At 62.8% G+C, this 26,124-nt stretch overlaps 1 protein-coding gene across 4 annotated transcripts in view; it reads right to left on the bottom strand.

Moving 5' to 3' along the window:
* IQCE (IQ motif containing E) overlaps window positions 1-26,124 on the bottom strand; it is a 64,400-nt gene that overhangs the window by 1,805 nt on the left and 36,471 nt on the right. For 3 of the 4 annotated variants that reach the window (XM_062180692.1, XM_062180694.1, XM_062180695.1), the window contains 16 exons: window positions 23,641-23,754; window positions 23,503-23,553; window positions 20,001-20,071; window positions 18,778-18,850; window positions 18,590-18,639; window positions 16,842-17,005; window positions 16,217-16,272; window positions 15,670-15,869; window positions 14,708-14,812; window positions 13,892-13,982; window positions 11,442-11,609; window positions 8,169-8,195; window positions 2,816-2,926; window positions 2,439-2,554; window positions 1,513-1,592; window positions 746-823 (listed from right to left, as the gene is read on the bottom strand). In XM_062180692.1, coding sequence (XP_062036676.1) covers window positions 746-823; window positions 1,513-1,592; window positions 2,439-2,554; window positions 2,816-2,926; window positions 8,169-8,195; window positions 11,442-11,609; window positions 13,892-13,982; window positions 14,708-14,812; window positions 15,670-15,869; window positions 16,217-16,272; window positions 16,842-17,005; window positions 18,590-18,639; window positions 18,778-18,850; window positions 20,001-20,071; window positions 23,503-23,553; window positions 23,641-23,754 — 1,555 coding nt within the window. The remainder of the gene's footprint in view (window positions 1-745; window positions 824-1,512; window positions 1,593-2,438; window positions 2,555-2,815; window positions 2,927-8,168; window positions 8,196-11,441; window positions 11,610-13,891; window positions 13,983-14,707; window positions 14,813-15,669; window positions 15,870-16,216; window positions 16,273-16,841; window positions 17,006-18,589; window positions 18,640-18,777; window positions 18,851-20,000; window positions 20,072-23,502; window positions 23,554-23,640; window positions 23,755-26,124) is intronic. The other variant, XM_062180693.1, reaches the window with a different exon arrangement.

Below are 26,124 nucleotides of genomic sequence, written 5' to 3'. Positions count from 1 at the left end.
GGCTGCAGAGAGCGGCGGCCAGCGTGTGTGGGAGGGCCGGCCCCTGGCCCCACGGGCTGGTGGGGGGAAGTGTGGTCGTCTTCATACACCTGAGCTCTTCAAGCCCTCAGTCTGCGCTGGAGTGTGATGGGATGGGGGTGGGCGACCCCCGGGGCTCCCTTGGACAGATGTGAGGAGGGGGCACGAGCCCACCGTGGGGGTGGGCCCAGGCTCAAGAGCCTGAGCCTTACTCCTTCCAAACCTGGTAGTTTAGCGGGGAGGACGGCATCTGCGCCGGCTTCCCGCAGGGAGCCGAGGGCACAGGGACATCAGATTAACTGGGAGTCAAGGCCGTGTTCCTTTTTTCTTTAAAAGCACAGCGAGCTCAAAGGAGGGCTGGATTTCACAGCGCCCTGGTCCTTGCGTGGACGGAAGCGACCCCCTGGGCGCGTTCTGCAGCTTCCACGTGGCAGGCGGGCCTGCCAGCTCCCCCAGGTCAGCAGGTAGAGGGGCTGCTGGGGCCGGCGCCCCCTCCCCCAGGGCTGCGGCTGCTAATCTGGGTTTGCCGGGCTTCACAGATCAAAGCTTTCTGGATCTGACAAAGCTAGGAAAACATGACTGAAGTGGGGAAGCTGTGATCCCACAGGTGGTAGGGAGCTCGTAGCCCGGGCGGCACATCTCCATGGCTGAGCCCTGGGGAAGGGTGGCTGGAGCCCAGCAGGGTGGTGGAAGGGCCAGGCTGGGACTCCCGGGACGGCACACGTACCAGAGCGTGCCTGCGGGGTTGCTGGCTCCTCCAGGTCTTCCGTGGCCTCCCAGCCGCTGGCTTCACCGTCCTCCTCACCTGAAGAGACATGCACACTGGAAGCACCACTGTGCACACAGGGCCCACCGCCCGCCTGTCGTGGGGAGGGCTCCTCCTCTGTCCCCTCGCCTGTTGTCCCTGGTCACCTGAGACCTGAGAGCCCACTGCAGTCCACCGTGTGTGAAACCTCCCCGTGCCCCGGCACATAGAAAACCCCAGACTGTGGTCCCCGAACCTCTGGCACTGTTGGCTTCACAGGAACAGCTGGGGGCGGGCAGTGGTTTTCCAGCTGCGGGACCCACAGGAAGGTCCTGTGGACTTGGCCAGAATCAGATTGGGGGCGGGGCGGAAGTGCCCCGGGAGCCACCCAGCCCCTGTCTGCACTGTGCACCAGCAGACTGTGGCCCACGGCCGGGCCTGCTGGGATGCACGCTGGTGTCAGGTGCAGGGACCTCGCGGGAAAGGCAGTAGGGCTGTCCTGAAGACCCACAGGCGAGACGCTGGCCTGAGGGAGAGAACCCGCCCCGCCCGGCCCCAGCTGAGAATAAGGACCAAGACAAGCTGTGGAGCTCAGCCTGGGTGGCCCAGGACCTGGCTGCGTGACGCTGGGGGCCGTGCAGCAAGCTACCTCACGGGGCTTCTGGCAGAGGTGTGACTTAGTGTGGGGTAAACCTCCCTGCTGCCCTCAAGTGGCCACACTTAACCAACCCTAGAGCCACGCGCGTTACCAGGGGAGGCCGTGCGGCGGGGCGGTGGAGGGGTGGTTCCGCGTGGGCCAGAGGCAGGTCTCTTCCTAGCAGAGGTCGCGCTGGAGAGAGAGGAAGCCGGGCTGTGAGGATGCATCCCACCAGGCCTGCCGCAGGGCCAGCCCCGATGCCAGGCACGCCCTGGTCCTGGCATGGGTTGGCCTGGACACATCCTGTCCGTCACCCTGGGGCAGTGTGGAGGTCAGGCTGACGCGGTTCCTCAGCGCTGGCTTCAGGCTTTCCTCGCCCCCTCTGCCTGCAGGTGGGGCCAGCAGTGCTGTTCCCGGGCACGTGGAGCTGGGGGGAGGGAGTGCTGACAGTATGCACCTGAGACCGTGGCCGCTCCCGGGCAGATGGAACGGGCTCTTAGCAGTGATTGTCCGAGGCAGTGGGGAGCTGCCACCGCCTTCCAGGGACTGAGAAACAGCGTCCACTCCAGGAGACAGGAACCTGGCAGACGGTGGGCTGGGATGTGGGGAGGGAGTCCTGGGCTCCTGCGCCGGGCCTGGCACTGTCTCGGGCTCAGGGGCACCTGGCGGTCTCTGCCTTCGGGCGGAGCAGCACACCTAGCAGGAATGGTGCCAGTGGGAACTAGCACGCTGCTCGCGGCAGGAGGGCTCGGGTGGCCCCACTCCTGTCAACACCATGCTGTTTGGGCACCGGGGACAGCCAGTCCACGGCCAGCGGTTCCCGTCACTCCGTGAACCGAAGCCCTCCTCTCCATCTTCTCGGAGAAGGTGCTGCCCTGGGAGGGCCGCTTCCCGAGCGAGCCACTAGTCACTCCCCCGGTGCTGCAGGAACTTCTCCAGGGGCGTGACGGCGTGCTGCACCTGCTCACCGCCCGACACCCTGCCGGCTGCCCGCAGTGGACGCTCTGTGACCAGACAGCAGTGCCCGAACGGCCTCACCTGAGCCTGGCCCGTGCCAGGTGTCCCCGCAGCACGGACTGCACCATGACAATGGCTGCCTCTGGGCTGTGCTCGTCCGCGGTCACGGGGCTTGGACTGCGGGGCGTGGGCGAGTCCTGTGCGTAGACAGCAGGAGAGAGGCCTGTGCGGCTCCCGGTGGCGCCAAGCGAGACTTCCTGCCCCGCCCTGCCCCGCCCCGCCCCACCCACCCTGTTGTGCAGCCTCTGCAGGACACTGGGGATCCTTAAACCTTTCGTGTCTTAATGAGCAGGGGCTGACACGGTGTCTGTCGTGCGAGACACAAATGCAGCCAGCCCAGCCCGCTGAGGGAGCTCCGAGCTGCGGGTGCCCGAGCAAAGCCAGGACTGCGTGGTTACCTGAGGTGAGCGGCCTGGCCCACCGGGAGGCTCTGGGCTGCGCCCTTGTCTTGACAGCAGCTGCGCCCGGGTGAGATGTCCCCTGAAAGCTGCCTGAAGCGCCACTGCTGCCTGTCAGGGAGAGGAGAGGGCGTGGAAGGTGACGTGTCCCTCCTGGGCAGACGCCACGGGGACCCCTGGGAAGTCACCGCTGTGGCTCCGCGCTCAGCCCACGTGTCACTGAGATCACCCGGGGAGGGAGAGGCACAGGTGTGATTCCCAGACAGAATCTCGAATGGAAAGGAACCAGGCTGCTACCCAGCTACGTTAGCTTCCAAGATAGTCCTTGTTTCAGTTTGCACCCTGGGAGGGCCTGTTCTGCTCCATCTACTTTCCATGTACACAAGGAGCCCAGTAAGTTTGTGGAAAACAGAATTAGAAGATAACTTATTTTAGTGAAAAAAATTTTGAAACCTATACAGTTTTTCCCTTTTTTTTTTTGACAGGCAGACTGGACAGTGAGAGAGACAGAGAGAAAGGTCTTCCTTTTCCGTTGGTTCACCCCTCAATGGCCGCTGCAGCTGGCGCACCGCGCTGATCCGAAGCCAGGAGCCAGGTGCTTCTCCTGGTCTCCCATGGGGTGCAGGGCCCAAGCACTTGGGCCATCCTCCACTGCACTCCCGGACCACAGCAGAGAGCTGGCCTGGAAGAGGACCAACCGGGACAGGATCCAGCGCCCCGACTGGGACTAGAACCCAGTGTGCCGGCACCACAGGCGGAGGATTAGCCTAGTGAGCCGCGGCCCCGACTCCTTTTATTTTTCAAAGATTTATTGGAAAGGCTGGGGCTGGTGTTGTGGCACAGTGGGTTAACGCCCTGACCTGAAGTGCTAGCATCCCATATGGGTGCCGGTTGGAGACCCAGCTGCTCCACTTCTGATCCAGCTCTCTGCTATGGCCTGGGAAAGCAGTGGAAGATGGCCCAAGTCCTTGGGCCCCTTCAACCGCGTGGAAGACCCCGAAAAAGCTCCTGACTTTGGATTGGCGCAGCTCCAGCTGTTGCTGGAGAGTGAACCATCGGATGGAAGACCTCTCTCTGTAACTCTTGACTTTAAAATAAATAAATAAATCTTAAAAAAAAAAAAAAAGGGGGAGAAGTTAGGGGGGAGAGAGAGAGAGAGAGAGAGAGAGGTTTTCTATCCATTGTTCACTCCCCAAATGGCAGCAACAGCAGAGTCTGGCCAGGGTGAAGCCAGGAGCCTGGAACTCCATCCAGGTCTCCCAAGTAGGTGGCAGGACCGCAAGGACTTGGGCCATCTTTTGCCTCCCTAGGCACATTAGTAGGGAACTGGATTGGAAGTGGAACAGCTAGAACCCAGACCGGTACTCTGATAGGGAATGCCAGTACTGCAGGTGACATCCTAGCTCACTGTGCCACAGTGTCAGCCCTCCAATCTTTTTTTCTTTTAAGATTTATTTACTACTTGAAAGGCACAGTTACAGAGAGTGAGATGGGGGCCGGCGCCGTGGCTTAACAGGCTAATCCTCTGCCTTGCGGCGCCGGCACACCGGGTTCTAGTCCTGGTTGGGGCACCGGATTCTGTCCCGGTTGCTCCTCTTCCAGGCCAGCTCTCTGCTATGGCCTGGGAGTGCAGTGGAGGATGGCCCAAGTCCTTGGGCCCTGCACCCTATGGGAGACCAGGAGAAGCACCTGGCTCCTGGCTTCGGATCAGCACGATGCGCCGGCCGCAGCGGCCATTGGAGGGTGAACCAATGGCAAAAAGGAAGACCTTTCTCTCTCTCTCTCTCTATCCACTCTGTCAAAAAACAAAACAACAAAAACAAAAAAACACCAAAACAGAGAATGAGATGGGGAGAGACACAGATCTTCATCTACAGGTTCACTCCCCAGATGGCCGCCACGGCTGGAGCTGGGCTGGTCTGATGCTAGGAGCCAAGAGCATCTTCCAAGTCTCCCTTGTGGTACAGGGGCCCAAGCGCTAGGGCCATCTGCTGCTTTCCCAGGCCATAAGCAGGGAGCTGGATCAGAAGTGGAGCAGCCGGGACTCAAAGCTGCTCCCATATGGGATGCTGGCGCTGCAGGCGGTGGCTGTACCTGCTACACTGCAACACTGCTCCTGCCGTGTAGTTTTTTCTTGAGATGCATTTTCCATGAGCTGCTAAAACGGAGCAGTGCAGAGCAAGCTGTCGGGATCACCCGCAGCCGTCTGGGGTGGTGCACCCTGTGACTGGGTCTTGGATGGTTTCCCTGCGGCGTGTGCAGTGTGGAGTCGGCGCTGTGCGTAGCAGCGCTTGGCTGAGGAGGAGGGTGAGCACGCCGATGGCCCTGGGGCAGTGACCCGAGCTCAGGGTCTCCGCGGGTCCCAGTCATGTCGGAGGAAGGGCAGGAGCAGGCAGTGGATGGCGGCCTGACTTTTTTTTTTTTAAATTCATTTATTTACTTGAAAGGCAGAGTTAGAGACAGCAAGATCTTCCATCCACTGGTTCATTCCCCAGATGGCTGCAACTGCCAGAGCTAGGCAGATCTGAAACCAGGAGCTTCTTCCAGGTCTCCCACGTGGGTGCAGGGACCCAACCATTGGGCCGTCGTCCACTGCCTTCCCAGTGCATTGGCAGGGCGCTGGGTCAGAGGTGGGGCAGCCAGGTCTCAGAGGGATGCCCACACAGGATGAGACGGCGCTCTTCCCGCTGTGCGGGCAAACCAGCATGTGGGCAGGAGTCAGGAGCCTGCGTGGTGGCCCGGAGACCCAGGCTCAGGCGGGGAGGGGGACTTCACGTCAGACACGCCGCCGGGCAGCCAGCGGACTTGAGGCCTGTGCAGGCAGCGTGCCGGCTCCCCGCCCGAGCCTGGGGGCGGCAGGAAGGGGGTCCAGGCACTGCTGCTCAGCACGTGGACACTCTGGGGAGAAGGCGGAAGCGTGGAGACGCACAGGAGCCAGGGCGGTCGGCCTCTCAGGGAAGGGGGTGGGCCGCTGGGGCGCGGCGAGTTGAGGGCTGTGACTGGCCCCGGGGTGAGGGAGCTGAGCCCTATCAGGGAAGCTGGTGTGCTGGGTGGCCTCTCCAGTGTGATGCCCACACTGGGGGCGGCCGAGGGGGGCACCGCAGGAGGCCCACCCTGGGGAAGTGTTGGCAGGAGGGGGAGGGGCTTCCTCTCCCTTTTAGCTTTTCAAGTGTTCCTGTCTTAACTTGGAAGGACAGCTCTGTGCAGCCATCACCACCTCTGAGTTCCAGATCTCTCCTCACCCCCCCAAATGGAGCCACTTGGCAGCCGCGAGCCCCTGCCGGTGGAGTCCCCAGTGGCCTCCCTTCACTCAGTGTTTCCTGGGTCACCCACCCGCAGCAGGACAGGCTGTGCGTGCTCGTGGCGCGTCAGCCGAGGGACATTCGGGTGACCATCTGTGGACGGGGCACACCCAGGAGAGGAAGTGCCTGGCCCGGGTGGCCATTCTGCGTGGGTTCCCACTTCTCCACATCCACACCAACACCTGCTCCTGGCCAGTTTTGCCCCAGGCTGACCTGGTGGGGATGGAGCGGGTGGGGCTGGGTCTGTCCGCCACTGTTTCGTGGAGATCTAAGTATGCGGGCAGCTGGGGGCACGTGCCGAAGGCCCCTCGGCCCAGGGCAGGGCTGGGGGCAGAGAACGCAGGGAGGGGTGGAGCCATGGTGGGGAGTTTCAGGGAGACTGACGGGGCAGGGGCAGGTGTGGAAGCACTGGCCTGGGCGAGAGCTGTTGGCGGAGGGGCTGTGGCTGTAACTGGAAGACTGGCAGGGAGGGTGTGGTTTGGGAGCAGTTGATTGGTAACAAGGTGTGAGCGCACAGGTGGCTGACGGAACAGGCGAGGAGGCAGGTCGCGGAGCGAGAGGTCAGGCAGTGAGGCTGGGGGTGGCTACCAAACCGCTGCTGAAATGCTTGAAGCTGGGAATGAGGGGAGGCAAGTGGGGGACCCGCTGAAGGGGTGGCTTGGGGGCTGCCCGGGCAGGGCGGTGACCAGCTGGCTACGGGAGGTGCCCGTCACCCGGGCCTCAGCATGGACTGACATCATTGGGGCACCGCACTTGCCAGCTGCCTGAACACAGGTGGGAGGGGCTCCCCGGGGCCTGGCCGCCCAGGAGCCCATCCGCTGGAGGGCGGGTGATGGGCCGAGGTGCACAGCAGTACCGGGAGCTTGCGGCTCCCACCAGCCTGCCCCAGACAAGGAAGAGGCCGGCCCCTGCGTGTGGAGACGGGGCCTTCCCCATGGTCCAGTCAGACACTGCTGACCTCAGAAGCCCAGAGGAGGGCAGGGCTGAGGCCGCCATGGTGCCAGCAAGGTGCCGGCGTTGTGGCGCAGGGGTCAGGCCGCCGCGTGGGACGCTCCCGCCCACGTTGCAGCCCCAGTTCAGGTGCTGGCTGCTCTGTTTCTGATCCAGCTCCCTGCTGAAACACTGGGAGAGCAGCAGCAGATGGCCCAAGTGTGCGGGCCCTTGCCATCATGTGGGACACCTGAATGGAGTTCCAGGCTCCTGGCTTTGGCCCCGCCCAGCCCTAGCTGTTATGCATGGTGGCCAACTGGGGAGTGAACCAGTGGAGGGAAGAGACCCACCCCTCCATCTCTTTCAAGTAAGTAAATACATCTTAAAAGACTCAAGCAAAATAAAGAATTCATATTTTAGCTCTTGTGGCTTAGAACTGCACCAGGGGCCGGCGTTGTGGTGCAGTGGGTTAAGCCACCACCTGCCATGCTGGCAACCCATGTGGGCGCCGGGTCACATCCTGGCTGCTCCACTCCAGCTCCAACTCCCTGCTGATGGCCTGGGAAAAGCAGCAGAAGATGGCCCAAGTGTTTGGGGCCTTGTCACCCACATGGGGGACCCAGATGGAGTTCCTGGCTCCTGGTTTTGTCCTGGTCCAGCCCTTGCCGGATGGCCATTTGGGGAGTGAACCAGCATATGGAAGATCGCGCTATCAGATAAATACATAAATCTTTAAGCTCAGCCCTCGCCCCGCTCTGCCACGGGAGACAGCCCTGTGTGGCGTCACAGACATGTCTGCCCTAGCTTTGTGGTTCCCACCGCAGCCACACGGCAGGCACCCTCTTCTCACGCCCACTCCTCCTGGGGTGCCCTGTGGACCCAGTCCACGTGTCACCCTCTTCACGCTGAGCTGTGAGCGTGGCTCCCTGCATGTGAGGTGGCTGCCCGGCCAGAGCTCAGCGAGGGCTGGGAGGACGAGCGCTGGGTTCAGAGGGGGAAACGCGTCTGATGTCTAAAGGTGACGTGGGGCGGGGCTTCAGAAGGGGCCTGTCGAGGGCTGCGCGCCTCACTGACTCCGGAGTAGAAGTCGTGTTCTCAAAGTAGAGGAACAGCTTGCTTACCTCCTCGTCCAGCACGGTCTGCTTTTTCTGAAAGAAAGAAAGAGGCCTGAGTCGGTGTGAGGCGGGAGGTTCTGCCAGCGTTCAACCCCTGGCCACGTCAGCCGGGGCATCCGAGGGGCAGGCTCCCTGTGCACCCCACGCTCCAGGTGACAGCCTCGGTGACCGCCCACGAAGCCGTGAGGACCACGGGGACAGGAAGACCCCAAGCATCCGAGGGGCAGGCTCCCTCTGCACCCCACGCTCCAGGCGACTTCCACACCTCGGTGACCGCCCACGAAGCCGTGAGGACCACGGGGACAGGAAGACCCCAAGCATCCGAGGGGCAGGCTCCCTCTGCACCCCACGCTCCAGGCGACTTCCACACCTCGGTGACCGCCCACGAAGCCGTGAGGACCACGGGGACAGGAAGACCCCAAGCATCCGAGGGGCAGGCTCCCTGTGCACCCCACGCTCCAGGCGACAGCCTCGGTGACTGCCCACGAAGCTCTGAGGACCACGGGGACAGGAAGACCCCAAGCATCCAAGGGGCAGGCTCCCTGTGCACCCCACGCTCCAGGCGACAGCCTCGGTGACTGCCCACGAAGCTCTGAGGACCATGGGGACAGGAAGACCCCAAGCATCCGAGGTGCCGTTCCCAGGCGCCCTCTGCACCCTAGGGGATGTGTTTGTGTTTTCGGAGTCCTTTTATTTTTGAAAAAATTTTAAAGAATTACTTATTTATTTGAAAGGCAGAGTGACATAGAGGCAGAGAGAGAGAGGTCTTCCATCCGCTGGTTCACTCCCAAATGGCTGCAGTGGCCGGAGCTGGGCCAATCCAAAGCCAGGAGCCAGGAGCTTCCTCTGGGTCTCCCACATGGGTGCAGGGGCCCAAGGACTTGGGTCATCTTCCAGTGCTATCCCAGGCCATAGCAGAGAGCTGGATTGGAAGTGGAGATCTGGGACTTGAACCGGCGCCCATATGGGATGCCAGTAGTGCCGGCTTTACCTGCTGTGCCGCGGCACGGGCCCCAGGAGTGGAGATTTAGCTGAGCAGTTAAGCTGCTGGGTAGGACACCAGTCCCCACACGAGTGCGTGGGGACAGACTACACCCAGCTTCACCCCGAGGAGCTAGCTTGTACTCCCCAGTTTTCTTCTTTCTTTTTAAGGATTTATTTTATGGGGCCGGCGCTGTGGCACAGTGGGAGTGAACCAGCAGATGGAAGACCTCTCTCTGTCTCTGCCTCTCTCTCACTCTGCCTTTCAAATAAATTTAAATAAATAAATAAATAAATAAAGGAAGACTTGGTCCTGGGGCCGGTGCTGTTGTGCAGCAGGTTAAGCCTCCACCCATGGCACCGGCATCCCATAGGGCACCGGTTCAAGCCCTGGCTGCTCCACTTCTGATCAGCTCCCTGCTATGGCCTGGGAAAGTGGTGGAGGATGACAAAGTGCTTGGGTCCTGCAACCATGTGGGAGACCAGGAGAAGCTCCTGGCTCCGACGCAGCCATTTGGGGAGCAAATCAGCGGATGGAAGACCTTTCTAATTCTGCCTCTCAAATAAAAATAAATCCACCTTTAAAAAAAAAAGACTTGGTCCATGGCAGTCAAGAAGCCAGCAATCCTTGACACCTGCCTGGGGAGAGAGGAGGCGGCCCAGAGTGACCCCGTGAGACGCAGGGGGCTGACGTGGGCAGTGGCTGAGCTGCCCCGGTGCTGCCTCACCTGGGAGCGCTGGCTCGGGCCCTGGCCGTGCTTCCCCTTGGCTCTCTGCTGTGCACCTGGGAAGCAGTGGACGAGGGACCAGTGCTTGGGTCCCTGGCACCTACACAGGAGGCCGAGGTAGAGTTCTGGGCTCCTGGCCGTGGCACGGTCCTGCCCCAGCTGTTGCTGGCCTTTGGGGGGTGAGCCAGCAGACAGGCGGCCACTCTCCCTTTCCCTGTCTGGCACTTGCCTTTTAAATACACGAGTGAGTAATCTTAAGAAAAAGCAGCAGCAGGCCTGCTACATCCTGTGTCTCAGGTGGTGGGTGTGTCCACCTCAGCCCTGAGCTGACAAATGCGGCTAGGGCACAGGCTGCTCTTCCCACAGGAAACACCTCTGCAGATGGCACTGGCGGTTCTTGGAAACCACGCGTGGCAACGGTCGTGGGGGTGCCAAGCCAGCCACCACCGGGTCCCGGCACAACCTTTGACAAGTGGACCACTGGGTGAGGGGAGGCCGTGCCGAATTCCCAGGTGTGCAGTGGCATGGTGGGAAGTGCTGGAGCTACACACACCTAAGTGGTTCTGGAAAAAACGATATGGGGGTGATATGGCTGCCTGTCCACTGCTGAGCGAGGCGGGGGCCGGGAGGTGCGCTGCTGAACCTGCTGAAGGCGTCCCCGGGGGGACCTGGGAAGCAGCAGTGCGGAGAGCAGCCCACCAGCAGCCCGCCGCAGTCTGGAGTGCTCGGGCGGGTTCCAAAACCTGGTTTTTATTTGCACAACACCAAGGACTTGTAACACAGGAGAGATTTTTTAAAATCTCAGTTTTTTTTTTTTTTTTTTTTTTGACAGAGTGGATAGTGAGAGAGAGAGACAGAGAGAGAAAGGTCTTCCTTTTGCCATTGGTTCACCCTCCAATGGCCGCTGTGGCCAGCGCACCGCGCTGATCTGAAGGCAGGAGCCAGGTGCTTCTCCTGGTCTCCCATGCGGGTGCAGGGCCCAAGGACCTGGGCCATCTTCCACTGCCTTCCCGGGCCACAGCAGAGAGCTGGCCTGGAAGAGGGGCAACCGGGACAGAACCTGGCACCCCAACCAAGACTAGAACCTTGTGTGCCGGCACTGCAAGGCGGAGGATTAGCCTATTGAGCCACAGCACCGGCCAGTCTCAGCTCTTTTTAAATGTTGATTTGTTTTTCATCTACTTGGAAGACAGAACAGAGAGAGCAAGCAAGCTAGAGAGGTCTTCACCCACCGGTCCACTTCACACACAAGTCTATAAGCTCGGAGTAGGCCAGGCCAAAGCCAGGAGCCTGGAATGCCCCTCCGTCCCCCATGTGAGTGACGGGGATTCAAGAACTCGAGCCATTACCAGCGCCTCCCAGAGGAGCCAGGTCTCTGTCCGGGGCTGACACAGGATGTGCACACCCATGCCTGGGTGGATGTCTTTTTAGAGCATTGAGCTCACACGAGGAGACCACAGCCTCTTAGGGACTAGAACCTCAGTGGCACCCGGCCCCGCCCCATGTGTCCTGTCCTGCTGCCCTGGTCAGTGTGGCTGCGGGGCACCCGGGGCTCCTCAGGGGCACTCACCTTGTGCTTGTACAGCCTCCACTGGGTCTGCAGGACCCGGGCGGCGGCGTCTCTTCTCCCTTCCACGCAGGGGGAGGGGGCCCGCGAGACGCCCTCCTCACTGGCGCCTGCCTCGGGGTCCTGCAGGGAGAGCCTGCTGCTGGCGGGGGACGCTGGACGTTCTTGGGCCTGCAGGAAATTAAAGGGCGTGAGGAAGATGGGATCGGGCGGGGAGGCGGGTGTCGGGCAAGGCACAGGATATTGCCTGGCCCGGAGCAGGCGCTGTCTGTCACCGTCACACCATGCACCGTGGCAGACGTCCGCGGGACGCAGCACCCATGGCGGGGCAGGCTCGGACGTGCTTTCCTGAAGGCCTGACTCGGCAGCCGTGTCCGGGAGGACGAGTGCCGACCCCCTGTGGTCCCCGAAGGGCTTTCCAACGGGCGCCGCACTGACTGAGTCACTTCCCACTGTCGCAGGAACCGTCCGCTGCTCCAACACCGTGGGGTGAGAGTGGCCTTTCTGGGGTTACAGGCAAGGTGGCCCCGGCTCGGGGCGAGGGGAGCAGGAGGCAGGGGTTGCTGTTGCGATGCCGATATAATGCGTCTAATCCGCTATCCACAGGGCACCCCCACGGGGCCTGAGACCCACGAGCCGTCCTTCCCACGCCACAGAGCACGAGCATGGTAGGCTCACAGAGACCGCTGCAGCCGCAGGCCGTGGACAGACGCCCAGGGCAGACCGGGCGGGCAGAGGCTCACCCCCCGCCTCGCTGCGCCCCCGTTAACCACAGCCCAGCTCCTGGCTCTGCCACTGCGTGAGGCAGACAGCACGGGATGCCTCCTGTGGCCTCCCTCCCTGAGGGTCGGGGAGCCCGGGATCCTGTTTGCTCCTGCTGTGTGGACACCGTCTTCAGGCCGTGCAATCAGGCGCTGGCGCAGAAGACACAGCGTGATTCTGGCCACGCCGTCTCCCAAGTCCTCGCTCAGCAGAAGCGGCGTGGCAGGAGTCTGCTGGCACGGCCAGTCGGCCTTGAACTAAGGAGAGGACTCCAGCTCCACAGCAGTGACATTCATTGGGGGGAAAAAGTGACAAACCCTGCAGCAAAAATCCTCAGGGAAACGCGCAACCCAGCAGCATGGGAGGTGGCCCACCGAGAGCAAAGGCGCCCCCTGCTGGCTGACCCGAGTCAGGGCGCACGGAGAGGGAATGCCGCCGACACCATTGTCCTGAGAGCAGCACAGGACCAACTCGTTTTCCTTTTGGGCATGAGACCAGCCTGATCACAGCAGGTCGGCGCCATGAACGACATCTGGGAAACACGTTTTCTCGCCGAGGGCCACTGCCGGGCATGACGTCCTGAAGAGAGGCAAACACCTGCCTGGTGCTCCTGGGGCGCCATCGGCCAGCGTGCCTCAGGGAGACACCTGCGGGGTCGCAGCCATCGGCCCACGGCGAGCACAGGGTCTCGTGACACGTGGTGGCATGGACAGCGGATAATCCCCTGGTGTTGGGACCGTGACTCACATACACCGTTAGCCCCCGTCGGCCCAGTGTGCCAGATTTGTTACTGTGCAGCCCGCGAGGGACCCTGGCACACAGCGCGGGAACCGGGCCGGGTGTTGTGTCCCCTAATGGCAGTGCTGAGGTTTGTCTCGCTCTGTAACGAAGCCTGTGCCGGCAGCTTCCCCACATCGCCCGTGTGGCCTGTGCCAGGTGCACCGCACGGAAGCTGCGCTTGCTAAAGCGCGAGGCCTGACGATGAGGACCCCAGCCACGCGCCCCAGCCTGGCGAGAGCGCAGCCTGTCCAGCAGCAGCCATGCTCGCGTTTCCTGCCATCAGCTGTTAGCCCCGCCCTCCCGGGTACCACAGCCCACCTCAGGTGAGACCGCGGCCCCCGATGTCCATGTGTCCTCCCACAGCAGGGCTCGTGGCTCTCAGTGTGGCCAGGCAGAGGAAGCCCTGGCACCCAGTGGACTCCCAGCTACGCCTCAACTCTTCAGCAAGTGGGAAGAGGGCCAGGGAGCGGGGCAGCAGGGGCTGGGGCCCTTCACAGCATAGCTGGGCCTCAGCCACCCTGCCTCCTGTGGCGTCAGGTCCTCGCAGACACGGAACTTGACGTGGAGGAGAAGGCTCGCCCAGGTCGGGTGCTGGAGGCCCCAGACGGCCCACTCCTGCCCCGGGCTCCCCAACTGCCCCGGCGCGGCACACAGCCCCTTGCCCCAGTTCTGGGAAGGTTGTCGCGCACCCGCGCTCTCTAAGACTGGAACACCAGGCCAAGAGGCCTGTCGCTGACAGTACATTAGTGCAGGAGCCCAGACTTCTGCACGCACCATTTAAGTCACAGGAGCTGGGATTGTCAACGCCAGGGTCAGGAAGGAGGCCGCGTACAGAAAGAACCGGAAGTGCCCGCATCTGCTGAGGGACCCCACCCCTGGCTGAACAGCAGGGCAGACATACTCACGCGTACCTCTAGACTGACCTCCACAGGGCCAGCTCTCTCTCCTTTCCTGGTCTCCTCCAGTTCCTGGAGCTTGGTGGTCAGTGCCTGAATCTCCTCTCTGAGGTAGGGAGGAAAAGGTGGCGCCTTACTTGCCAGCGTGTGCCATGGCTGCTCAGACACGCGCCTGCCTTTGCTAGCTGGAGGCTGCGCACGAGATGAGTCACGCTCTGTTGCATTCATCCTGGTAGCCACGTCTTACTGGTCACTCTGCGTGCTGCCTAACTCTGCTTTTTTTTTTTTTTTAATTTTTATTTTAAAGGCAGAGAAGCAGAGAGACAGGCAGAGACCTCCCACCTCCCCAAATGCCTGCAACAGCCAAGCCTGGGCCAGGCTGAAACCAGGGCCTGGAACGTCATCTGAGTCTCCCAGGGGAGTGGCAGGGACCGAGTGTTTGAGCCGTGGCCTGCTGCCTCCCGGGGTGTGTGTTAGCAGGAAGCAGAGCTGGGACCCGAACCCACGTGCTCTGAGGCAGGATGACGGCACCGAGCGGCTCCCCTGCAGCCGCCCGAGCTTGGACTGCCGGTTCTTGACGGGAAAAAGCCAAATGAGGCAGAATTCAAAACAAAGGTCACGTTTCCCGTGTCTGCGCTTCTGCACGAGCAGGCCTCGGTCTGGGGACCCTGTCACCGGCCCATGGCCTTTGGGGTTGGGAACAGCGCTGCCCTGAAGGGGGGCCCCACCTGCGCAGCACAGCGGGCACGCTGGAGGGGTGCAGCGGGGCGCTTTGGCCAGAGACCCTGGGAGCCTTGAGGATGCCGCGGGGGGGGGGGGGAGGCTGCCTACCTCAAGGCCTGCTCCTGCCCGCGACGCTGCCTCTCGCCTTCCCTGGCGCTCTCCAGATGCTTCTCCAGGTCGGCCTTGGCCTGCAGCAGCCGCCGCAGCTCCACGCTGAGTGCACAGAGCAGAGCCGCGCTCAGCAGGGCTGGGCGGGTGGGGAGGGCGCCCTCACACCCTCGGACGGAGGGCCCAGGGTAAAGGCCCTCCCTTCTGAAGACCTGAGCCGGCGGGGATTGGAAACCCACGCGACCGCTCGCCTGGAACTCGGGGTCCCAGGCTGAGGCGAGGACGCCTCCCCACGCAGCCGGGCAGCGTGCGCCTGCTGCCGGGGCAGGAGGGCTGCTGGGCACCTCGGGCGGAGCTGTCCCAGCAGGCTTCCAGGCGTGACCTCGCTCCAGGCCTCACCGGCACTGCTCATCTCCGTCACACGGCAGGGCCCACGGATGGCCTCCTAAGCCATGTGATAGCTGAACAGAAAATTCCAGAAGTTACTGACCTTTCAAAATGAGTACCTCAGTTTTAACACTTGCTGTGGAATACTGATTTTTACGAAGCATTTATCAGAAATCCACAGTGCGACTGTGGAGGGGAGGATCTGCCTTCCGCAGAGCTCAGCGGGGTCCAGGTGCCCAGAGAAGGCAGGGCGGGGCTCCACGGCTCCTGGCTCTGCCGACTGTGACCACTGCCGTGCGAGGGACAAGGTCATCTCCAGGGACACCTGGGCTTAGCTCACCGGGCCAGGAGCCGCGCGGTGTCTGGTGCAGCTACAGGCCATCAGAGTGCAGAGTGCACAGGGCGCCTTCGCCTTGCCTGCTCCGAGGGCCTCACAGGTCACGAACTGGACCGTGTCTCCCTCTGAGGGCTGCGTGTGCGGCCCGGGAGAGCCCTCTGCGGTTCTGGGGAGGCGCACAGTGCCCTCCCGGCCCCGCGCCCCGTCCCCCGCGGTCACAGCTGGGCCCGGCACCTACTCTTTCTCCAGCAGCTGCGCCTGCAGTGTGCCCCGCTCCCCCTTCAGGCTCTTCACGGCCCCCCGCAGGCGCGCGAGGTCCTCCTGGCAGTCGGCCGGCGGCTGTCTGTGCACTGGGGAGGTGGACGCCGAGGGGGCCAGGGAGTTTGGTGTGCTCACGTCTGCAGCATGAGCCTTCGAGCTCTCCACTGAATTTATCTTCTGGAGGCGACACAGGTATCTGTTAGGTGCCACTCCTCATTGTGCTTCCGCCACCCAGAAGAGTGCCAGGGGCCTGAGAAGCCGGTCTCCAGCAGGGGCATGGGGGCCCTGCCCTGGGCCCAAGCCAGCTCTGCTCGGGAGTGGGGCACAGGCCCTGCCGAGGCAGGGGCAGGCGGCAGGGCCCCGGACACGACCCAGGGAGCAGTGGAAGGCGTGAGCTCACAGACTGCTTCCCGCTGTGCCCGCGACTCCCGGATCTCGCCACCTGCAGTCCGTGCGCACACTCGCCCTGTGGACCGCCACCCAGCCTGCCCCAGACGCCCGTGCCGCCCGCGGCCTTGGCTCACCTTCTCCAGCTCCGCGATGCGTCTCAGCAGCCTGGGCTTGCTCCACTCCACGTAACCTGAGGGAAGCAAAAGGCGTTCGGAAGGATGATGCCCAGGTCCTGATGGCCCTGCCAGCACAGACCACTTTCTCCGGCCAGGCCATCGGCCCTGCTCAAGGCCCAAGGAGTTTGTGAGCTGTGCAAGGCCACGAGACCCACAGCAGGCAGCATCTTTAGGCCCGGAGGGTCTCTGCTCCCTGTGACCTAGGGCTGCAAATGTCTTGGTGTGCCAGGCCGCCTGCGACCTCCCGTCACTACGGTGACTTCCCCTTTGCCAGATCCACGGCCCATCCTCTGGCTCCACCTTCCCCGGCTGCAGGCGCACCTGCCGGCCTCCCCCCTCCACTGCGTTCCAGGCTGCCCCTCTCGGCTCACCCTCTTCTGTTTAGGTCCACCCTGGGCCTCTGCTGTCCTGGTTCCCAGGGGCAGCCTCACTTGGTGTCATCTGTTCGCGGATGACCTGCCCATCAGCTCACCACACACCTCCTGCCTCACCTGCCCCTCCCCACCTCCGGAAAGGGCAGCTATGCCCTCTGGAGTGTGGGTCCCTGCACACTCGCCCCGCTCGCCCCGCCCCCGGCCGATACCCTTCACTTTGCAGATGGCGGGCGAGCTGCTCAGCACGCGGTCCAGGTCCTCCTTGAGGCTCTGGTTCTCCTCCGTGAGCTCCTGGACGCTCCGGGACAAGCTGAGGAGGGTGCTGCTCGTTTTCTTCTGCCGTCTAGCGCCGGTCTTCCTCTCCCCCGCAGGCCTGGGGAGCAGATGGAGACAGGCTCGGGGGTGGGGACCATGAAGATGTCTTCAACGGGAGCGGAGCCACGCCTGTCCGCCCAGGGCGCGTGCGGACTTGGCAGGTGAACACTCGCAGGCGATTCCCAGATGACCCAGCGGGGAGCTCCTGACAGGCAGCCCGTGGCGCTGCACGGCAGGCAGGCGCTCGGGTTCATGGGCTGGCTGGCCCACTTGTTGGCAGGTGCCTAGATACTAGCTGTGGCTTTGTCCCTAAGTCTGGAATATGTCCCGACCCTCAGTCTGCACACTGCATCTGTGTGGATCTGGCTGTCACGCCTGTGATGCCCCCTCAGTGCCACGCGTGGGGCCACGTGCTGTGGCACAGCAGGTGAGCTGCTGCTCGGGGCCCACATCCTGGACTGGAGTGCTGGTTCCAGTTCCGCTTCCTGCTGGTGCGCTAGCAGGCAGCAGATGGCCCATGGGCTGGGGCTTCTTCCGCCCACATGGAGTCGCCAGCTCCTGGCTTCGGCCTGGCCCAGCCTTGGCTGTCGTGGGCATTTGGGGAGTGAACTAGCAGTTGGAGCATCTCTCTCTCTCTCTCTCTGTGTCTCTTGCCTTTCAAGTAGATAAAATATTTTCAAAACACATGTAAGATCCACTCGGGGCTTTTGTGGGAATTCATATTTGCGTGCAGGGGTGAAACACAGACGTCTCGGCGCTAGGCTGAGCCAGGTCCACTCTGGCCTCCTGAGTGCACGTGTTCTCCTCTCTGAGGTCACGTCTGGTTTTTTTTTTTTTTTTTAATATTTTATTTATTTATTTGAGAGGTAGAGTTACAGACAGTGAGAGAGAGAGGTCTTCCTTCCACTGGTTCACTCCCCAGATGGCTGCAAAGGCCGGAGCTGGGCCAATCTGGAGCCAGGAGCTTCCTCCAGGTCTCCCACGTGCGTGCAGGGGCCCAAGCACTTGGGCCATCCTCCACTGCTTTCCCAGGCCACAGCAGAGAGCTGGACTGGAGGTGTAGCAGCTGGGACTCGAACCATCGCTCATATGGGATGCTGGTGCTGCCGGCGGAGGATTAACGTACTGCACCACGCGCCAGCCCCAGTCCCATGTTTCTAAGAGTGATCAGGTGCTGCCTGGCGCCCCAGCAAACGGAGGCTCACTGGCAGGGACGCAGCATGACCGGGAAGGGGCCCTGGCCGTGACTCCGTCAGTGAGCCAGCACTGCACGTGCAGAGTGGCGTCTCGCACACAAGTGGAAACCAGAACAGGCCGCTGAAGGCGGACGGAGCTCACAGGCGCCCACGCCCGCGTTTCCTGAGGGCAGGGGCGTGGGCCTCGCAGACCCAGATGGAGGTCTGCACTTGGGCAGAGCCTGACCTCTCTCAGAAACCCCTCTGAAAATGAGCTCCTGCGAGTGCCCAGGGTCTTCCCAGGAGGGGAGCGACCTTGACAGCAGTGACCTCCAGGCCCACGCTGGCGCTGCTAGGCAGCCTGTGTCGCTGGCACCTCTCCCACTCCCCAGATGGAAGCCCGCCACGCCAGCCACGGCCACTAACGAGGAGACAACACGAGAAACCCGGCCTCCGCGCGATCGTACTTCTTTCCTGTGGGTTCGGAACTTGCCAGCAGAGTCTGCAGACGGTGGATCTGTGAAGACAGGCGAGATGCGTGAGGACAGCCGGCCACGGAGACGTCCTCCTGCCGAGACGCCCGCGCGATCCCGGCCGGGGACGGGAGCTGAGCCGCTGCGTCGTTTCCCATCAGTGGACCCTGCCTCCCACACACCTCCTCGTAGTAGGTCTCCATGGCGAGCCGCATCTCTTCCAGGTTGGTGGTCTTCATGTCTGTCTGCAGCTTGCTGAAAGCCCAAGTTCACAGTCAGCATGGTGGGGCCCGAGAAGGCTTCCCTGAACACCGGGACCCAGGCCGGCCTCCGGGGGCTCGTGGCCCTGGGCAGGAGCCCCCATATGAGAGACAGCTGCTCACCTGTGGGGCACTAGCCACGCCCCATGGCAGACATTCCCCCAGGACCAGCTTCTCCAAAGAAGCTGCTGTCTGTCTGGGGAAAGGCGGAGAGCGCCGCGTTCAGGGAGAGCGCCGCCTGGGGGCTGGGCGGCCACACTGCCCTCGCCCTCGTTTTCAGCAGAAAGGCGGAGAGCGCCGCCTGGGGGCTGGGCGGCCACACCGCCCTCGCCCTCGGCGGGAAGGTGGAGAGCGCCGCCTGCGGGCTGGGCGGCCACACCGCCCTCGTCCTCAGCGGAAAGGCGGAGAGCGCCGCCTGCGGGCTGGGCGGCCACACTGCCCTCGTCCTCAGCGGAAAGGCGGAGAGCGCCGCCTGGGGGCTGGGCGGCCACACTGCCCTCGCCCTCGGCGGAAAGGCGGAGAGCGCCGCCTGGGGGCTGGGCGGCCACACTGCCCTCACCCTCAGCAGAAAGGCGGAGAGCGCCGCCTGGGGGCTGGGCGGCCACACTGCTCTCGCCCTCGGCGGAAAGGCGGAGAGCGCCGCCTGGGGGCTGGGCGGCCACACTGCCCTCAGCAGAAAGGCGGAGAGCGCCGCGATCAGGGAGGAGCCCGCAGGCCTTAGAGGGGAGCGCAGGGTTCAGCACTGAGGCAGAGCCAGCTCTGTGTGAGCCGACAGACCTCAGCATGGAGCAGTGAGGAGAGGACGCACAGGGCCGCTGGCTCCGTTTCCCTGACATAAACAGCCAACAGAGCCTGTGCCCCCGTGCTGAAGACAGAACCGTGTGCAGCTGCCCCGCAGCGGCACGGAGCCTGCTCCACCTGCCTGTCACGGACGGGACAGCGACCCCACAACACGGAGGGGGTGCAGCAAGGTGCCACTCCCTGATCCCATCTGCAGGGAACGCAAGAGCCGGCATTCGGGTGGAGGTGGGGACGAAAGCCCCAGGGGAACGGAGGCCGGGACAGTGAGGGTGCCCCAGCCGCGCCCCGCCCTGGCTCCTCCCCAGCCCCCCCTGCAGGCCCCGCCCCAGCCCCCCCCTCCGTACTTGATGGTGGTGTCCTTCTCCTTGCACTGCTGCTCCAGCTTGAAGATCCTCTGCCTCAGCCCGTTGATGACCTGCAAGACACCGGCACTGCAGCGCGGCCCACCCGGGGCCGGCGCGGCCCGCCCGCTCCCTCCCGCCGTCCGGTGCACGTCCACACGCACGTCCGCACTGACCTCCTCTAGACTGCCAGGAGAGGCCACCATCACAGAGCCAGCCCGTGGCCGCTGGGCCCAGAGGGGCGGGGCGCGGCACCGAGGGCCTGGGGAGGCCGTACCTTGTCCTCCGCTTTTGAACAAACAACTTCTCTTTAATTAATTTATTTATTGAAAGGCAGAGTTACAGAGAGGCAGAGGTCTTCCACCCGCTGGTTCACCCCCAAAGAGCCTTAATGGCCAGAGCGGCGCCGAGCCAGAGCCAGGAGCCAGGAGCTTCCTCCAGGTCTCCCGTGCAGGCGCAGGGGCCCAAGGACCTGGGCCATCCTCCACTGCCTTCCCAGGAAGCGGAGCAGCCAGAACTCGAACTGGCGCCCTTATGGGATGCTGGCGTTGCAAGCGGCAGCTTTACCCACTGTGTCACAGTGCTGGCCCCCAATAACAACTTCTTAATTGGTTTTTTAAAGTAATTTTAAATTACATTAGTAATAAATGAATGCATTTTCTTTTTAAAAAATTTTATTTACTTGAAAGGCAGAACAGGCGGGGGCTGGGGGAAGAGATCTCCTGTCTGCTGGTTCACTCCCCAGCCACCAACAGCCAGGGCTGGTCCAGGCCGAAGCCAGGAGCCTGGGGCTCCGTCCTGGTGTCCCACGTGGCGGCAGCAGCCCAAGCACTTCGGCCACCCTGTGCTGCCTCCTGGCGCCTCAGCAGGGCTGGAGCCGGGTCCTGCCAAGGGGCGCTGTCATCACCAGCAGCCCTGAGAGCCCGTTTCCTGTGCTGGGTGAGGCTGAGGGACTGGCACGGCCACTTCCTCCTCACCAGCTGTGCCCTTGGTGCACCGCAGACCAGGGCAGTCGGGGCCTTCTGTCCTCCCGGAGCCCTCAGAAAACCCCGCCAAAGTGGAGTCCAAAGGGAAGCTTGTGTTGATGCACAAACATTTTGAAATTCACGCAAGTTTCTTCTTAATAGGCATCTTTCACAATTTCTGAAGATTTCAAATTCTTTTGCACCCAAGTAAACTTTTTCTTGACGTCCCTTCTCCCCAGTGATTCGGCCCAGGGCTCGGGCAGGGCGGGTGGGCGCCATGGTGGGCCGGAGCCCCTCCCTCGGGCTGCCTCCTGTCCTGCCTTCCTTCACAGCTCTCGGAGGCTGCCTCGGCCAGTCCCGCCCTGGTCACGTCTGTGGGCGCGCCTCTCGGAGCGGTGCCCTCCTCCATTCTTGCAGCCGTGTGGCAGAGGAAGGCTGAGCGTCTTCGAGCGCGCAGGCTCGGGAGCGGCGCCTCCTCCCTGCCGTGCGGCCCTCGCTGAGCGGCTAGAAGGCGGTGGTTCCGGCTGACGGCCCTGTCACAGAGCCCAAGGGCCACGCACGCGCCGGGTGCCCGTCCACTCCGCTAGGCTGTGGATTCAGTCCTGACCGCTGTGGCTGCTGTAATCAGTTCTTCAAGAGAAGTCCTTGGCCGCGCGGCAAGTGTTTCCCGAGGGTGGCTGCCGGCCGCCTGCAGGCCCACGTGGCCGCGGACGCTAAGGTGCACAGTGCACCTGCCCAGTGCTGCGCCCGCGCCGGAACAGAAACCCAGCTCTTCACAGAGCGGAGATGTTCACCCTTCATGCAGCTCACCAGGTCGGCGTTTTTATACAAATCCGCGCTCTATTTTATTCTTTTAAAATCTGTTTTACAAATGTTTTGCAATAGCAATTCCACTCTGAAATTTTCCCTCAAATTGGGCAGGTAGACATATCCTTGAGCAAGTGGCCTTGTGTGCAAGATTGCTTTCTTGAGAGAGTCCTAAAAAGAAGTCTGACCTGGGCGCTGGGCAGTCTGGCAGACCTCTGCTCCGGCCTGGCTGTCCCGCCACGCCACGCCGAGTCTGAGGTTTGGGCACCTTGCTTCTCCTCGGTCCTGCGTACTGCTTTTATTTTACTTTTAAATATCTACTTACTTATCTGAAAGAGGGACAGAGAGGGGAAGAGAGAAGATAGAGATCTTCCACCTGCTGGTTCACTCCCCAGATGGTCACGGTGGCCAGGACTGGCCAGGCTGAAGCTAGGAGCAGGAACTTCATCTGGGCTGGCAGGGGCCCAGGCAGTTACGCCGTGTTCCATTGTCTTCCCGGACCACTAGCAGGGAGCTGGATCAGAAGTGGAGCAGCCAGGACTCGAACCAGCACCATGTGGGCTGCTGGGCTCCAGGTGTGGCTTTACCCACCGCCCACAGCACCAGGCCCACTACTGCTTGTGATTTGGGCGAACTCTACTGCTCTCAGGTGTCCTTGCTGCTGGTGGAACCACAGAACCGAGAGACCCTGTCCCCGTCTCCCCATCACTCGGATGAACCCGGTTTGGGCAGATCCCTTGACCTGTTTCCTGGTTTTAAAAACAGGACTGAAGTCTCTATTCCGAACACTCCAGGGAGATCAGCTGCGTGACAAACCCAGCACTGTGCAGCTTCAGGACCTGCTGTTCCAGGAAGACGCTGTGATGTGGGGACACTGCCCGATTCCAGGCGTGGTCACGGACAGACTGGCCCGTCCTCGGCTTATGTGGAAGTGGTGGTGGTGTGTCCCGGAGCGGGCTCGCAGGGCCTGTCTGGCTGCTGTGTGTTCTGGACAGAAACACCGCAGAACTGGTCGGCGCCGCCTTCCCCCTTGCTCATCTCAGCGGATTCAGTTTCCAGCTTCGCTCCGAGTTTCACCATAGAAGGCGTGTGTTACCGGATCCGCTCATCCGCTCGTCCCGTCGTTGCTACCAAGTTCTGTGTTCAGTACTCTCAAAAGCGACTCCCTCTCGGCGCCTCTGTGACTCGCAGGCAGGCAGTGCCGGCCGAGGTGCCTGCGTCTCGGCGTCTGTGCCCGGCATTCCCCACCGGAGGCGTCCCCTGCACGGCTGCTGTGTGGCTGTGTTGTCCCCAGCACCACCCGTCAAGCACAACAGTGTATTTTTTGGGCATGACTGGGGACGGTCATTGTGACACAGGAGGGCTCTTGAAAAAGAGTGGAAAATGGAATTAAAAGATGCCTATTTCGGTCCAAAAATGTTTGAAATTCATGCAGAAGGGGTTCACCAAGTTCATGGAAAATGTACATTATGAGAAAACTATGCATGGGTTTCAAAATTAGTTTGCACCAACATAACTTCATCACGGATTCCATTTTCACACCAACGTTTTCAAGCCCTTTTCTTCCGTGGCCTCTGTGGTGAGCCTGCAAACCCCCTCACGCTCCCCAGCAGTATCTGGAGCGCTGTCTGTAACCGCCACGCGCTGTGGAGAACGCTTCTAGAAGCTTCCGACCCCCCACGCCTAGCACCCGGCGACTCGGCGGGAGGCGCCGTGCTCTGGAGACTACTCACCCAGCCAGCGTCGGGCCTTTTCTCCGCCAGAGTCCGAACAAAATCGGGGCCCTGTGGTGAAGCAGACGCACACATCAAGGCGGCGGGCGGGCGGGCGGCGGCCCCGCGGGCCAGCCTGCCGCCGGGCCCGGCACTTACTCGGCCTGGCTCCAGGAGCTGCTCGATCTGCCGGTCCTTCCTGCTGTTCTCCTCCTGTAAGCGCCGCAGCCTCGTCCGCAGCAGGTCCACGGCGCTCTTCTGCACGTGCAGTGACTGAAGACGAGAGGGGCCACGCCCACGCACGGCGGGCACGCACGCCCGGTGAAACGGGGACGGCGGGCGCGTGCCTCAGCTGCCTGCTCCCCCCGCACTGGGCAGGGTGGCAGCGGAGCTCTGCCAGGGGCCAGGCCCCTGCGGCCCCGGAGCAGCAGTCACCCCCACGGCACCAGCAGGGGAGACGCGTCACGCGCTCTTGGCCGCTCAGCAAAGGCTCACGTCGTGCGGCTGTTTCTCAGCCGCGGCTCAGAGAGCCGTGCTGCCCCGCGCTGGCCTGAGGATGTCTGACCGGCTGGGGTGGACGGGCAGCGAAGCCGACAGTGGTCAGGTCTTCCCCGGAACGAAGTTTGTTCGGTTTCTGTAGCTGGTCTGCACTTGGCAGTGACACCTCCCTACCGCCTGGGGCTTCCTTGGCCCTTTCAGGAGGGCATGGAGGCCCCTTCTCATTCTCCTTGTTCCGCTCCTCACTTGAGACAGAGTCGAGAGCTCAGAGCCGAGGCCGAGCTGCACACAGCAGCCAGGGGTCCCTGTGGGCAGCCTCTCCCTTCCAGGGCTGTGGCCCTCCGAGGAGGCCGAATGACCCAGCAGAACCAGTCGCCCCAGTGCACATCCCAGGGAGGGCCGCGGGGCCGCCGCAGACCGTGCAGACCAGGGCAGCACGACAGGGGATGGCACTCCACGCCTGGCTGTGGGCTGACTGTTAACCCACAGCCCTAAGAAGGAGAAACTATCTAACAAGGGGTTCTGCTTCCAGGAGAAGGAGCCTCCCTTCCCCTCCTGCCCAGCTGAGACCCTCGGGCACCACGGGCGGCCACACAAGGTGACCCTGCTGGGGAAGGGAAGACAGCAGACGCGCTCGGGAGCCAGGGACCCGGGGGCCACGAGGCAGGGAGCTCTTCCAGCCGTCTTTGGGCCTCGTCGGGACGGGGTGCCACAGGGCACAGCCGGCTCACGTCCCCCACGGCCTCTTTCCCCTGCCTGGTGCCGGGAACGGGCAGCCTGACAAGCCAGAAAGTGTCCACGCCAGCAAACCACAAGGACACCAGTCCCCCAGACCGGCAGAGGCGAGGTGCCCCAGAGGCCACTGGAGGCCGGACCTGGACGGCAGCCCGCGCGGCCGTCTGCCTGGCAGGAATGAGAAGCCCCTCCCCATGTGGGTGTTCGCAAAAGCGCGATGGGGAGCCCAACTTCCACCCCCGCCCCTTGCTGGGAGCGAGGGGGCGCCCCCACCCGCCAGAGCTACCAGGTCAGAAGACTGAAGGGGCTGGAGTGTGATGACTGGCGCTCGCCATCCCAGCCAGCCGGAACCAGGGAGGTCTCGGCCTCCGTGGGCACCGGGCAAGGCGGCAGACGCCAGGCTCATCTGACAAAGACTGGATTTTTAAAAGAGGAGAGAGGCGTCCCATGTGCTGGTCACTCTCTGAGCACCCATGACAGCTAGCTCTGGGTCGGGTGCACAGTCTGGGTCTGCCACGGTACAGGGGCCCCGCTCCCCGAGGCTTCTCCAGAGCCTCCCAGGTGTGCGTCAGCAGGAGCCTAGAATCAGGAGCAGAGCGGGCGTGGACGCGTTCAGTGCTGTCCAGCGCCCGCCCCAGCAAACAGCCCAACAGACGCCTGCACGGCTGCTTCTGGTTAGGAACACTGAAGCCAAAAGACAGCCAGAAAGTCTCAGACAGAACCGAGTGAAGCCACAGAACTGAAAAACCCGGCAGACTGGAGAGGACAGGGGCAAGGAGCACTGCCTCGAAGACAGGGACGGACCCCCAGCCGGCGCGGGAGGGAACAAGACAGAGACGGACCCCGAGCCAGAGGGGGAGGCTCCAAGACAGGGACGGACCCCCAGCCGGCGCGGGAGGGAACAAGACAGAGGCGGACCCCCAGCCGGCGCGGGAGGGAACAAGACAGAGACGGACCCCGAGCCAGAGGGGGAGGCTCCAAGACAGAGACGGACCCCCAGCCGGCGCGGGAGGCTCCAAGACAGAGACGGACCCCCAGCCGGCACCAGAGGCTCCAAGACAGAGACGGACCCCCAGCCGGCGTGGGAGGCTCCAAGACAGAGACGGACCCCCAGCTGGCACCGGAGGCTCCAAGACAGAGACGGACCCCCAGCCGGCACCGGAGGCTCCAAGACAGAGACGGACCCCCAGCCGGCGCGGGAGGCTCCAAGACAGAGACGGACCCCCAGCCGGCGCGGGAGGCTCCAAGACAGAGGCGGACCCCCAGCCGGCACCGGAGGCTCCAAGACAGAGACGGACCCCCAGCCAGTGGGGTAGGCTCCAAGACAGAGACAGACCCCCAGCCGGTGCAGGAGGCTCCAAGACAGAGACGGACCCCCAGCCGGCGCGGGAGGCTCCAAGACAGAGGCAG

This window comes from Lepus europaeus, chromosome 21 (genome assembly GCF_033115175.1).
Source record: "Lepus europaeus isolate LE1 chromosome 21, mLepTim1.pri, whole genome shotgun sequence".
NCBI lineage: Eukaryota > Metazoa > Chordata > Mammalia > Lagomorpha > Leporidae > Lepus > Lepus europaeus.
This window is presented reverse-complemented; position numbering and strand designations above follow the sequence as displayed.